The sequence below is a fragment of the Rhinichthys klamathensis genome, unplaced genomic scaffold (genome assembly GCF_029890125.1).
Source record: "Rhinichthys klamathensis goyatoka isolate OS25496 unplaced genomic scaffold, OSU_Roscu_1.1 h1tg000243l_1, whole genome shotgun sequence".
NCBI classification, from domain to species: domain Eukaryota; kingdom Metazoa; phylum Chordata; class Actinopteri; order Cypriniformes; family Leuciscidae; genus Rhinichthys; species Rhinichthys klamathensis.
In genome coordinates, this window is record NW_026606765.1 from 2,337,103 (window position 1) to 2,352,652 (window position 15,550).

Genomic DNA, 15,550 nt, shown 5'->3' on the forward strand with positions numbered 1-15,550 from the left:
TGTCTTGTTAGAGGGCTGTTGAAGGGTGTTATGTCAAATAAAAGGCAGTACACACAAGTGGCCACAGTGCTGGCTAGCTGAACTACTCCAGCAAGATACAACCCGGTTGTGTGGAACTGTAAAAGTGTCATTTAATGGTCTGATTGTTTGAAGACATGTTATATTGTATTCAACTGCGGTAACTTGGTATTAGTCACTACTGAATCAACAAAAGCAATAAAAAGTGACAGAATGTGTGTAACACTGTCCGAAGGAGATCTGTGAGAGGAAACTGTGGTTATCATGGTAAACTTTTTATGGGTAAGAATTCTGTGTGCATGTTTTTGTTGGAGATTAGACCAGAATATACTGATTTATTGCAGCTGTGATATAGTAGTTATACACTGTTGTAAAAATGTTTTTGTAAGAAGTCTCTAATGCTCACCAAGGCTGCATTTATTTGATTAAAAATACAGTAAAAACAATAATATTGTGAAATATTATTATAATTTAAAATAACTGTTTTCTAATATAATATATTGCTGATTTTAATGTAATATATTGCTAAATGTTTAACCCTGTGATCAAAGCTGAGTTTTCAGCATCATTACTCCAGTCTTCAGTGTCACATAATCCTTCAGAAATCATTCTGATATGATGATTTGATGCTCAAGAAACATTTCTGATTATCATCAATGTTGAAAACACTGAATAGAAAGCTCAAACAGCATTTATTTGAAATATGAATAGTACTTTTTCTACATGCTACATATCTTAGACAGCAAAAAAGGGGAAGAAAATGGAGATTTTTCTAAACTTTAAACTTTAAACGTGTCTTTTTAAACTTATTTTCCAGTTAAAATACCTAAAATCCTTAAACCAAATGTCATTTATTTGCATAATATATTAATAATTGTTTTCATAGATTATATCTTGAATACAAGAGCATGCTGTCTTATTGCACTGCACAGAATTATTTTCAGTTTTTATCTTTTACACTTGAAACAAGCTGGGGGGAAAACATCATCCATTGCAGTAAAACAAAATAATAACAGCACAACACACTGTTGTGTGTAGTGCCAATAGTAGTGTAGGATATGCAGCATTTTACTTTTAAGGATCCTAGGCTAGAGATCTTCCAGAAGTCAAGTTAGAAAACACGAAATGTTGTCATGTTGCCCTTCCTCTTGGGAAATGTTTCAGGATAGAGTGCCAAGATTCAATTTCTTTTTGCCTTTCTGTTTTTTTGACATGGAGCCACAGGCATTTAGCAGTCCAAATCAGGCCGAATCCCCATGCGACGTTTGGCATCTCTTCTGTTAAAGAACTCTAAAGAAAAACAAGCAGAAATTTACAGAGAAGCGACAACTGTGAAATCACGGGAGATGCGGCTGAACTGGTGGAACGGCAGTCGCCTGCTCTCAGAAATCCCTCGAACGTTTGTTTCCCATCCGTTCTTTGAGCTTGCATAAAACCCGAGTCCTGTCATCCTCCCTTCCCTGTCTCTAAATCACACCTCCCACAATCCCGATCTCTCCTCTAGCCTTTATTGAATGCTGTTCCTACTCTTTTTTTCCCCTCCCCATCCTCCCCTTAAAATTCCTAAGCCCTTGACTTCCAGCAGGCCCCTTTGGCTCCAGCTGTGTTTTGCTGATTTCTAATTGATGACTATGGGCCTCTTGTTTTGTGCTGTCATCAGCCGGGACTCTTTCAGAAGAAGTCCTCTCAGCGCTGAAGTGTTTTTGCTCCGGGTCTCCCCGCCTCCAGTTCCCGGACCACAATGCCCCTGCCATTACCCCTTCGCCACGCATGTCACCCCTCTGCTAGCTTTATTTAAGATCCGCTGCCCTCCTCTAAGTCCCCGAACCAGCGGAGGACAAGTGTATAAAGAGCAGAGAGGGTATTCATCCCACCTCTCAAGAAGATTGAACGAGAAAAAGAGGGGAGAAGAAAAGTGGGGTTTCAGAAGACAATCACTCTCAGGTTGGCTGACATTTCTGACTTTTTTTTAGCCCAAGCGAGATGTATAAACCGCTGCTAGTTCATCAGGGCTTTGTGTTTGCGCTCGTACAGTCGCTGGAACGGTGCCAGTCAGAACACAACAAGGTTCCCTCTGTTCGTCGGTGTCCTCCACCGCTGGAAGACTGCCCCGGACACATTTACAAACAGCTAAATACAGCTGGATAACGCTCTTCTAATGTCCCCAACGATAAAAAGTACCCTGGTTTCAGCTCGATTCTTGCCAGGTCTTGGCTCCGCTTGGCGCTAGAGCTGCCATTACTTCACAGGTGCTGTTTAGGACTGAATGATTAGCTCTGGAAATGGAGGGCCACTTCAGTGTTTTTGGCCCTTGGAGATGTGAACACACTACACTGTTCCTCTGTGATAAGTCCAAGACTGAGGCGTTCAGGAGCTCTGTTGTTTGCCGTGAGGTCACTTGAGCTTTTGGACACGTTCATCACATTTTCCGATTATTTGTTAATATACGAGACTTAGAGAGACGGTTCACTGATTTTTCACAAAAAATTATATTTTTATTGGCATTCACCAAAGTAAGCATTACTATTATTTATTGCTCAACAAACCCTGAGGATTAAACTTTGGCATGTATCTCTAAGCCGTTTGCACTACGGATATGAATAATACCTCAAATCATGTGGCGTGTTGGGGAGAGGTATGCTGTTTCTATTTTGAGTGATCTGACTTATGATTTCCGTTTGCCGGACAATGTAACATGCAAAACAATCCCACAGACTTGCATTGATAGAGGAATCCGAGCCATATTTAGAGACCAGAAGATTATAAAATAAATGTTATTGTAATTTTTTTTGTACCTTTTTATGTATTTATTTGTTTAAACATAGTGGGTTTCATTTATTAAAAACTGCGTATGGCAAGTGATTTTATTTCGGATTAGTGAGGGAGTATGTGCCTCAATTGAATTGAGATTTAATTTAAAATTCCTACTCAGTTGCTCAGTTTGAATTGAATTTGAAATTCGAACAATAAATGGCGTTTTGACGCTCTTAAATGTGACGTGACAGATCGCTGTAGTGCCTCAGTTCTGTAATACAAGTTATAGCATGAAAAAACATGCATCAGAAGGTATGTTGAAAGATAGTGCTGCAACTTACGGAAATGTTTAAACCGGGGAAAGACGTCAATAAAACAGCTTGTGAACTTTGTCATTTAACATTGCGTTTACCTCTGGAAAGTTATCCAGTGTTCACATTTCATTAGTTAGCAATAAAAACACTAGAGTGGAGCTTATTTACTGTTAATTTGTTAATTTGGCATGAAGACAAGCGTTTATGAAAATTACCTTATGTGCAACTGAGTTGTATACAAACATTTCGGTTTAAAAATGAGTGTAATTATTATATCTGAAAAGAAATTGCGGTTGAATATAATAGTTTGGGCTCGGTTGTTAATTTAAACCTTAAATATTTTAGTAATGTACCAAATGAGAGGGTTCACATATTATAGTTTACATCATTAGTCAGGAGATTTTTTTTTTTCTTAAGAAAATGAAACTGTATTGGTATCATTTTGAATTATCGTCTATCTGATAAATTTAGTATCGGTGAATATACACAGTTGGTTATACAATTATTATTATTATTTTTTGTGAATTCATTCATTTATGTGTGCAAGCAAAGTTAGTGAATCAGACCCTATACGCCCAATAAATCACTCATCTGGTAGGTCTTGGAAACTCCAACCACAGCTGAAAGAAACGTGTGTCTTCGGAACTCTCTAATGACTATAATCATTCCCTCATTGGAGGATATTCATAGTTCTATTAACATTGCATTCGTTTGACCGTCGAGCTCACATGCCACAAGCCAGCGGCTTTCTCTTATTAGAGCGCCGGCTGACGCTTTCATTTATCTTCCTCAGGAGTTGGCCCCTCTGTTTACATGCCCTGTGTTCTTTTAATCTATTTTGTCCTTTGTTTGTGTCAGACCCGAGAAGGCAGCGAGTGAGATACGGAGGGAGTGGCTGGTTCTCTCGCGGTCCCCGCTGTTCCACTGTCCTGTGTCTGAAGCTTACAACTGGCAGAGCTCATTATGGACTGATTCAAGGTCTGCCAATTCAAACCCATGGGGCCTGAAACAGCACCGTGTTTGCAGCGCATACCCAGCAATCTCCATTACATGCAGGGATCTAACACCTGCAGAACCTCTGTTGTGTACATGCACACAAAAAGCCAAGGCCAGAAAAATGGCCGTAGTTAAGCGTGGCTCATCAGAGGCCCTCGCTGTGCGCCCAGTTTGCCGGCTCTACCTTCCCGCTGTAATGTTTTCCATATAAAAGCGAGCAGGAGGAGGGGGCGATATGTGCCGGTGCTTAGGGTCCCACAGCAATGCATGAGGTCTAATCCCCTCATTAAGGATGGTCGGTGCACAGGCCCAGATGGTGGGCTGGCAGAGTGACAGCAATGCGCACGGACATATACATGCGGCATCCGTCACGGATGCGGTTTACAGGTATCTCCTGCGTGTTGTCATGCTGGACGTTTCCGGATAATAACATCCGTGGTGATGTACGGCTATCCCATTTTGGGATGCTATCCCTCAAGCAGGTGCTGTCAAATAAAGAAATGTCGTTTTGAAAAATAGACATGCCGCCCCACAATCCCTGAAATTCGCTGACAAGGCTTTCGATGCGTTTAATTCCACTTTCGCCACCCGTCTTTTGTTTCTCGCCGCCTATCATTCCTTAACACACCGATACTTTTTACAAGACACTGATGGACAGTATTAGTAGCTCGCTCCTCTAGCTTATAGGATTATAAAGACAGGAAAGTGCTCTTGTAAAAGTGATTCATTGACATGGAAAGAAAGATAATCATGTAGCAGAGCGTCAGAGCTTTTAACAACGCCGTGATCGCTTCCTTTTCCTTCTAGAGGAAAGCAAAGGTCTCATCTGCATTTCCGTTGCATTTGATGTTGTTTGGCGGAGTATCGCGTGCCTTTTTGGCATTTGTAGCGTTGCGTACAGATGGTTTTGGCTTCAAGTTTTTGGCCTCCACATTTGACCAGATATTTTAAGAAATATCGGTTATCAGAAAAGTTAAAGGCACAATATGTAAGATTTTTGGATCAAAATATCCAAAAACCACTAGAACAATGTTATATATTTTGTTGATTTCTGTACTTACATTATCCCAAATGTTTGTAAGAATGTTTAAATCCAGAGAAGAAAGCAGTTTTAACCAGGACACGGACCGTGTCCGTGCGTTGCCTATCAATGACATCATACCCGCGTTACTCTCAATTTCCAGTTTCAAGTTTTATTTTGTTTTTTAGAAACCATGGAAACACCAAAGACGCTTTCATATATTATGTGTTTTATTAGACAGATGAGCAACTGTTTGGATACATTCATCGACAGGAAACTAATCCTTGTTATGCAGCTCAACACAGTTAGTCTTTTTGTTTAAATCTCGTTTTCTTGATTTACCGCAAGTACCATATTTACCATGCCTAATATCGATCTAGCTCACTGCAGTGTGCAACAAGTGTCTCTTATAGGAGCCGCCGAGCGAACGCACAGAGTAGCATTATGACAACTTTCAAACACACTCAAATGTATCTAATATGATAAAACAGCGCATCGTTTCGTAACATTAATACATCTTTAATACATTACCCGTCATCGATGAATATGATTTCCGCCCGAGTCCCGTCGTATTCTCCACCCGCTGTAGAGGTGAAGACGACAATTCCCATGATTCCGCGAAATAAAAGCGCCATCAAGCTTCGCCTTTGTTTTGAATAAACAACCTCTAGTGGCGAAACATTACATAGTGTGCCTTTAAACATAAATATTATGAATACCCGTTGTAGAAAAAAAACCTATATCATTTATCACCACTTTTCCTCTGCAGCACAGCAACTGTTTAATGGGCATAACGTAACGTCTCATCTGCATTTCCGTTCTGTTTGATGTTGTTTAGCTCCGTATCGTTTGCCTGTTTGGCAGTCGTAGCTTTGTGTATGTTGCAAGCGGCAGATGGTTTTGGCTATGAGTTTTGCAGCCCTGTTTATGGCCTCCACATCTGACCAGACTGAGCAACTCTGGTCACTTTGTAGGAGTTTTTTTTTTTTTTTGCGGACAGCTGCGTTCTGGATTTGGATTTAATGGCAGGCAGATGCTAAGTGATTCTTTGCTGGGTTATTGGCTGGTGGGTGAGGCGCGTATGTCTGTTTAGAAGCATCCTGAGAATAATTAAGGCTCGAAACATGTGCAATGCGGAGGTATTTCAAGGGAAAGGAACATGGCGTTATTCGGGGCGAATGTGTGGGTGGTTGGTTTGCGGACGCGGACTTGCCTTTGTAGATTGATTGCGCCCTCTTTACATGCAAAACACGTTACGCTTTATTCTTGAAAGTTCGCTGACGTGTGGTGATTTCCCCCCTCCCCGTTTGCCTTTTAAAGCCCGTCTTCGCTTAGTGTATCTCGTCACATGGCATTTTGATCTAAACACACGAGCAAATCAAGGCGAGAGAAACCAGGCGTCAAATTGAGTGAACGAATTTCGACTGCGGTCTGCCAAGCTGATCCAGTGTTATTAGTTGTCTGTCTCAGAGACGGGTAATGGGGGCTGACACTCTTTGAACGCAGAAGGCACGCCGGGGACCCCCGGGAACCGAAAGGGGAGCTCGGTGGATCTCATCAGGGCTAGAAAATGGTGTGGGGCTTTGTTAAAGATAGACTGGGAGTCTGTTTCTACTCCCTCTATTAAATTGAAGGTTTCAGCATGCCGGGCGAAAAGAGAGAGAGGAGTCGATAACCTCTCGCTTCTGCCGTTTGATGGACAGTGCGAGAGCGAACGAGTGGGGGGCGAGAAAGAGGCATGCTCTGAATCCCAATTTCATTACACGGAGATAAAAAGAATATTAGATGAGAGATAGAAAAGATAAGATAGGGAGCAAAAGAGATGAACCCTTTTTGGATCGAATGAGAGCGAGACACGTTGGTACACTGGGCTGTTTGAGAGGTTGGAGTACCCAGTGTGTCGTGTCTCTCAAGGGCCTTGCTGAGTGAGTTATGGGTCCGTTCTGTGTGTTTTGGCAAACGGAGACGGGGGGCCTGAATCCAAACAGAACGCACAACCTTGACCAGAGCTAAACCGAGAACCTTCAGAGGCGTGAGCCAAAACGTGGCAACACAGGCTAAGCCCGCTAAAATGGTAAAAATACCCAGCCTGCAAAGAAGCATTGTGTTCAAAGATATTAAGAAGTGTCCGCAGTATGGAATAAGAGGGCATTACAGGCTCGCTATATGGATTTAAAGTAAACTTGAAATCAAAAACGGCTCCATTTACTTTCTTAATTAGACAGACTATTTTTATTTGAAAGATATTCACAGTTTGGTACTTAATTATTATAATTTTTTTGTTAATATGGGAAAATAGGCATTTTTTGTCTTATTTTTTTTATAATCGTAAGATTATTTGATTAAACTGTGGATTTTTACTTTTTTTTATATACATTTTTATTGTTTAGTTTGACAGTATTCACATTTTTGTCCTCCGACCTTCATTCTAGTATGATACGTCCACTTTTCATGATCCAATTTAATTCCAGATGGATAAAATCAGGTCCTGTCATAGCTGTTTTCTCGTGGAATATCCTGTTTCGCTCCATTACGTCACGTAAAATGGCATCTGCAACTGCCAGTGTCGGCTTTAATTACGCCACCCAGTTGTGTGACAGTTTTACTTTAATTTCAAGGTGTTTGGGGATTTTCAGTGTGTGAAACACATTTATTATGCCAGTGTTTTTTTTTGGCAGCCAGGCATAAAACATTCCTACTCGATACTCACACAAATGAGAACTCGTTCTCCATGCATATTTTCATTTTGAAAATGAAGACACAACACATTTCTTGTGGATTTGAACAGCGCAATTGTTATTATCTCACCTCTCCTCAAATCCGGAGACGGGGAGGTTTTGTTCGTTTGCGAGCAAATGCCAGCTTCTACAGTAAATCACATGACTGAAACTGCACACCAGATTATTTGTTTTCTTTCTGCCGAGATCCCTCTAATAATTCAGCTCCGGGACTTTTATTTGTTTTGAATCTGCAAACATTTAGATTCGAGGCGAGATGGAAGCTGAAAGCATCCGGTTTCTCATATCTTTGGTAAACAATAATAATTCACAATTAATTGCCTGTTTATGTTGTGACATTTGCAGATATGGGACCGCGGCATACTTGCCACTGTTATTTATTCAGTATGAAGTGGATTTATTAAGCAATATCATCTTTTTTATGATGAATTGTTTTGGGAAAATCAACGAATGCTGTCTTCAGAGTTTCCTTGTTGCTGACGTCTATTATTTATGATTTCAATAATCGTAGTGTGTCATGAAATAAACAAGCTCATTTATAATTTAGCATATTCACCTTTGTTCATTTCCTTGCTGTCATCAGCTCTTTTGGAGTCTTTTATAAGAAAGTTGAATAAAGCTGAATGTTGACAAGTTAGGAAAGACTTCTGATGTGTAAAGATGAACTCATCCTGTTTGTCATATGGCCTCAGGGCTTCAGTCGGACCTGACGGTGTTAAGTCCAAAACAATTAGCCTTTACACATGCGCACATACATTTTGAATAAGCGTTCAACATGTTTAGCACCGCCAGAGTTTGTAGTCTGGTTCAATGCACAAATGACTCTTATGAACAGGTTCTTCCAAATGAATCGTTCATATAGACTCCCCAACACTGACTCTTCTGATATCCCTCCATCTCTTTCTTTTCCATCATTCCCTTCATTAAAGGGGTGAAAGCGAGGTCACGGCGTGGAGCAAACGAAACGCTCATTGTTTGTGAGCCATTCCGTTCAAGCAGGTCTCAGACGAGTTCTGTTTACCTTGATTACTGTGACTTTAATCACTCAGTCTGACGAAATCCTGCTCGCAGGTCAGCGGTTTAGGCCAGAACATTTGTTTTGAGTCTTTGGCTTAAAGAGGAATCGATAAGGTTCTTCGGACTAAAGGTTAAGCGTGCTAACAGCAGGTTGATGAATGGCGCTCTCTGCTAATAGCTGAGGAAATACCCTTTCAGCGCGTGTCAGGGCATGAGTGATTAGCCTACATCTAAGCTAGCGCAAAGATAAACCCGTTCGAACGGTCTCGCCCTCAACTTGACACTCTGACTGAATAAGAGGCTTTGGGATCGCGATATTGCGCCCCGTCCCCCCAGTCTCCTCTTCTGTTCGCTCTGCTTTTAGCCGTATCTCGTTTCTTTAGCGTCTGGGTGCCGCTGTCAGAAGATGCTATCAGTGCGCTCGACTCTCCAGGGAGTCCGTCTCTCCGAGAATGTTCTGATAATGAGCGGCTTTAGATTTCGCATAGGGTTTCAGAGCTGGTCGGAGATGCATGCAAAGTCCACTGCATTGCATGTCCTTTTAGCAACGTCAAATACTAAGCTTTTTCCAGAATCGCAACATGACATGTACAGTTTTTTATCGATTGTGTTTCTGTGTGGGAAGCTCATGACAACAGTGCCACTCATATTTGTAATATGTATTTATTGGACAGTATATAATGTTGAGAGATTTGGCTTTATTTTGCTTTACATTTTCTCCATGCGAAAGCAAATATGGCAATATGGAATAATGCGAAAATACATAGGCCTATACTTCATTAATACTTTATTATTCATTGATTACAAATGGGTGTAACCTGAAGGGAAGTTTAGATTTGTTTATCAATTTTTATTAGCATGTTTTACTACAGGTTTAAATAGGACATTTTATAATATAGCTTTATAGCTCTAAATAGTTTGTATAATACTCCTGTGTATATGTATATATACATATATTATATACATATATATGTACTGTATATATACACACATACATATACACACACACACATACATACATACATACATACATACATACATTTATATATATATTACATACACATACATACATACATACATATATATATATATATATATTACATACATACACACATACATATATACATACACACATACATATACTTATATATATAATTTAATACTAAAATAATATAGTGTTTTATATCAGTCTAATTCATTTATTATGAACTTAATATAATTTATTATACATTTTAATAACAATATTAATAATAATTTAGAATTTTTATACTTTATATTTATTATGTAGCAATCAATTTCATTATTTAATAATCCTTTATTCATTCAAATCAATTATCAAAATGGATGAAATATTATTTAAATTTTATTTTACAATATAAGCCATTTTTCTTGAATTTCTAGGTAATATTTTGTGATTTTCGTTATACTGCAACAACTCTTCTATTATTTATATAAAACTGAAAGCCTTGCACCAGTGCACTTGATGGAGGACTGACGGATACACCAAAACCAGGAGATTTGATGTAGATTCGTGTTATAGGAATTTGCTGTTACTTTAACCCTGACTGCCAAACAAGTCCGTTTCTCCGTGTGTTTTCTCGAGCTGAAGGCCTGAGCTCAAACAATCACACTGGTGTGAATCAATGTGTGTTCGGGATGCCGAAGGGAGCGCGAGGAGGTGAAGAGGAGAACGAGAGGGAGGCTCTGGCTCAAGTCAGCGCGCTCTGATTCTCGGCTGGTTTATTGATTTTTCAGGCCTCTCTTGTTCTCTATCACTCGCTCGCTCCTGCCCTCCCAGTCAGATTCAGATGAGCCTCGTCCCAGCGGAGCATCGGCGCGGCTTATTTTCCTCCCTCATCTCCTCATTCCTCAGCTATGCTCCGTATTCAAAACGCTGAGATTTCTCCTGGGGGCTTCGAACAAGGAATATACTGTTACAGGCGAGGAGAAGGAAGAAAAAGAGCGAGCCGGTGTTACTAGATACCAGTGAAATCAAATCTATTTGACTTGCCCCTGAGCAACATTCATTTTCCAAGTAAAAAAACAAAAAAAAACTGCTGGATTGACTACGTGGAATGTAGCGGGTCTGAAATGTAACGTTCTCTCTTCCTGCACTAGACACAACAGCAGGTCTGAGATAAGAGCTTCTGTTTGAAGAGTCAATCAGCAATCTCGCTCTTTTCCGTATGAGCAAAACATAGTGACATCATCCCAGAGGAGCCTTTTATTTCATAGCTTTCATAGCTCATAGAAATCTAATTTGAATAGTTCACCCAGTTAGGTTCCCTTTAACATCCATGGAACCTTTCCATTACCTTTCCAAGGTTCTTTATAGTGGAAAAAGGTTCTTTGGATTTTTACATTTCCTTCACACTAAGAAAAAAAAAAAACATGGTTATTTTGGAAACTGTTTAATGAAAGGTTCGTTGGGGAACCAAAATGATTCTTCCCGTGCACCACGAAAACCCCCTATCTTGATGAGAAATATAAAAAAAAATCCTCTTGAAATGACTTTTGATTGCACCGATCTGAACACAGTTTGAGATGTTGCTGAGACACTCGACATGATTGCTCGTGTCTTAAAGGGATAGTTCACCCACAAATGGAAATGCTGTCATTAATGTGATGTCACCCTCATGTTGTTCCAGACCTGTGAATTTCTTTCTTCTGAAGATATTGTGAAAATAAAGCAAATCATACAGGTTTGGAATGACACGAGGGTGAGTAAATGATGACAGATATTTTATTTTTATATTTGATGAACTATCCCTTTAAGACTTAAGAAAAAGTATCAATTTGCTCTTCATTTATAACCTCATTGCTATGGAAGCTTGTTTCCGCCACAGAATAAAACATTTTAAAAGATAATTGTGACTTTTTATCTCACAATTGCGAGTTTACATCTCGCACTTCTGACTTTATTTCTCAGAATTGCGTGATTTAAAGTCAGAATTGCGAGGCATAAACTCACATTTCTGACTTTTTTCTGACTTTATAAACTCGCAATTGCGAGTTATAAAGTCCAAATCTAAGGGAAAAAAAAACGTTTATATCACACAATTCTGACTTTACAACACGCAATTGACAACTTTTTATCTCCCAATTGCGTGTTATAAAGTCAGAATTACGGGATATAAACGCAATTCTGAGAAAAAAATAATTTTGAGCTTTTTTTTTTTAGAATTGCGAGTTTATATCTCACAATTCTGACTTTATATCACGCAATTCTGACATTATAACACAATCTCGACTTTATATCACACAATTCTGAGATAAAAAGTCACAATTACCTTTTTTATTCTTTTATTCTCTGGCGGAAACGAGCTTCTATACATTTCTGCCTAGAACAAACAGTTCAGATATTAATGTGGTTTCTTTTGTGATTTTTGTTTCCTTTGGCAAATTGTGTCTTTATGATGTAATCTAGTGTAGTTTTGTTTCAGTCAGGAGCAAACGTCACTGAAAACTCTCAGTACTCCCTCACAAACCTCCTGATCATAGGAAGTAAGTTAACATCCCCCTCAGCACTTCAAAGAGTCCTTAGCGTGTGTGTGTGTGTGTGAACAAGCAGACAATAAGGGACAGTACAACAAGGGCAGTCTCAGATAAATAATAGAGAGAGAGTGGACAGAGAGAGAGGATCATAAATGTGCTTTTGTTTACTCTAGTATTGTGGCAGATGAAAAGCTTTTCAACAGTGTTGGTTTGTGAATGTGTTTGTCTGTGTGTTTGTGCAGGTTGGGCTTTGCCAACATTGTGGTGGCCAAATGTTCCCACAGGAGTAGTAAAACCTGAAATCACCTACATTACAGAACAGACCAACAGTTCCCATGTGGAAAATGGCTGAATAAGCATATACTAAATAATGTCTTAATGAAATCTAACAACGCAGAACGGTTTGTGTTTGGTGTAGGGAAAGGAAATATCCTTAACTCAGTATAAATACTGTGGAAGCCAATGGAAAGTCCCCATCACAGTTGTGTATGTGTGTATGTTAACTAGTAAAAATGGTCTCCAATAGTGAGATAAACCTGGCAAAACTACCTTTTGGTAGTTTTCAAAAGAAAAAAATATTCATATGATGAATTATTCATGTGATACCACGTGTTATGCTACAGTATATACACCTTTATTGTAAAGTTTAGTTCTAAACTAAGAGAGCGAGAATGTCGGCATTTAGTTTAGCTAGGCAAAACTATGTATGTGAAAAGAAAGTAAAAGGGATAATACTGTCATGTGCCACACACACACACACACACACACACACACACACACACACTCGGCAGGACAGAGGTCTTTCTTAATTAGAGTGTGCCAGAGCAATTAAAGTCTCTGTGCTTGACTAGTCCGGTCTGACACATTCTCTCATTTCACCACACAAAGCCAGTCCACAGAGAGAACAAGCTAACATCCCACAATTCTCTGTTTCTGAAATAATGAACACACTCTATCTTCAGATAGATCTATCACTTTAACTATCAGTCCTGCTAAAGTCCTTTCATGAGAGCACAGTGTGTGTGTGTGTGTGTGTGTGTGTGTGTGTGTGTTCAGAGGATAGACTCTCTCAGTCCTGTAATCTTTCTCTCTCTCTCTGTAATCAGCAGTTTTCTGGACGCTGCCTCCTTCTCCTACTTCTTGGGCTCTAATGTCACATCTGTTCCTTCTTTTAACCACTATTACGCAGATTTTGATGATGGAGTGAAAAAACGAGAAGGATGAGCCAAACTTACCTCATTCTTTTAGTGCCTTTCTATGAGCAGAACAAGCGGCACTAATATATATATATATATATATATTTATATAAAATATTAATTCATTTATATTAGATTTATATAAATATATATATATATATATATATATATTTTTTTTTTTTAATAAATAATACATATTTTATAACAAACGTTTATGTATATGTATACTGTATGTATATGTATATATAACTTTTAATCAGATGCAATCAGTCACAATATATATATTATGGAAGCTTGTTTCCGCCACAGAATGAAAAATAAAAAAGGTAATTGCGACTTTTTATCTCAAAATTCTGACTTTTTTCTCACAATTGCGAGTTTACATCTCACAATTCTGACTTTATTTCTCAGAATTGCGAGATATAAAGTCAGAATTGCGTGATATAAAATCGCAATTGCAGGTTATAAAGTCAGAATTGCGTGAAATAAAGTCGAAATTGCGTGTTGTAAAGTCAGAATTGTGAGATATAAACTAGATCTTAGGGGAAAAAAGTTTGTCTTTTCCCCCCCTTAGAATTGGCCTGATAACTCGCAATTGCGAGTTTATATCTCACAATTATGAGAAAAGATGTCAGAATTTTGATATATAAACTCGTAATTATGTGTTATAAAGTCAGAATTGCGAGATGTAAACTCGCAATTGTGAGAAAAAAAGTAAGAATTGTGAGATAAAAAGTCGCAAATCTGTCTTTTTTTTGTCGCAATTGCGACTATTTCTCAGAATTGCGACTTTATATCTCGCAATTGCGACTTTATTTCTCACAATTCTGACTTCATATCTCGCAATTGTGAGATAAAAAGTCGCAATTATTTATTTTTTTATTTTTTATTCAGTGGCGGAAACAAGCTTCCATAATATATATATATATATATACACTCACCGGCCACTTTATTAGGTACACCTGTCCAACTGCTCGTTAACACTTAATTTCTAAGCAGCCAATCACATGGCGGCAACTCAGTGCATTTAGGCATGTAGACATGGTCAAGACAATCTCCTGCAGTTCAAACCGAGCATCAGTATGGGGAAGAAAGGTGATTTGAGTGACTTTGAACGTGGCATGATTGTTGGTGCCAGAAGGGCTGGTCTGAGTATTTCAGAAACTGCTAATCTACTGGGATTTTCACGCACAACCATCTCTAGGGTTTACAGAGAATGGTCCGAAAAAGAAAAAACATCCAGTGAGCGGCAGTTCTGTGGGCGGAAATGCCTTGTTGATGCCAGAGGTCAGAGGAGAATGGCCAGACTGGTTCGAGCTGATAGAAGGGCAACAGTGACTGAAATAACCACTCGTTACAACCGAGGTATGCAGCAAAGCATTTGTGAAGCCACAACACGCACAACCTTGAGGCGGATGGGCTACAACAGCAGAAGACTCCACCGGGTACCACTCATCTCCACTACAAATAGGAAAAAGAGGCTACAATTTGCAAGAGCTCACCAAAATTGAACAGTTGAAGACTGGAAAAATGTTGCCTGGTCTGATGAGTCTCGATTTCTGTTGAGACATTCAGATGTTAGAGTCAGAATTTGGCGTAAACAGAATGAGAACATGGAACCATCATGCCTTGTTACCACTGTGCAGGCTGGTGGTGGTGGTGTAATGGTGTGGGGGATGTTTTCCTGGCACACTTTAGGCCCCTTAGTGCCAATTGGGCATCGTTTAAATGCCACGGCCTACCTGAGCATTGTTTCTGACCATGTCCATCCCTTTATGGCCACCATGTACCCATCCTCTGATGGCTACTTCCACCATGTCACAAAGCTCTAATCATTTCAAATTGGTTTCTTGAACATGACAATGAGTTCACTGTACTAAAATGGCCTCCACAGTCACCAGATCTCAACCCGGCATCTTTGGGATGTGGTGGAACGGGAGATTCGCATCATGGATGTGCAGCCGACAAATCTGCGGCAACTGTGTGATGCCATCATGTCAA

The 15,550-nt window shown here is 39.4% G+C and overlaps 1 protein-coding gene across 1 annotated transcript in view; it reads left to right on the forward strand.

Moving 5' to 3' along the window:
- Window positions 1-12,705, forward strand: part of LOC130100532 (roundabout homolog 1-like) — a 223,954-nt gene extending 211,249 nt beyond the window's left edge. Inside the window, exon 5 of the mRNA XM_056266005.1 lies at window positions 12,596-12,705. Within this exon, the coding sequence (XP_056121980.1) occupies window positions 12,596-12,705 (110 nt within the window). The remainder of the gene's footprint in view (window positions 1-12,595) is intronic.
- The last annotated feature ends 2,845 nt before the right edge of the window (window positions 12,706-15,550 follow it).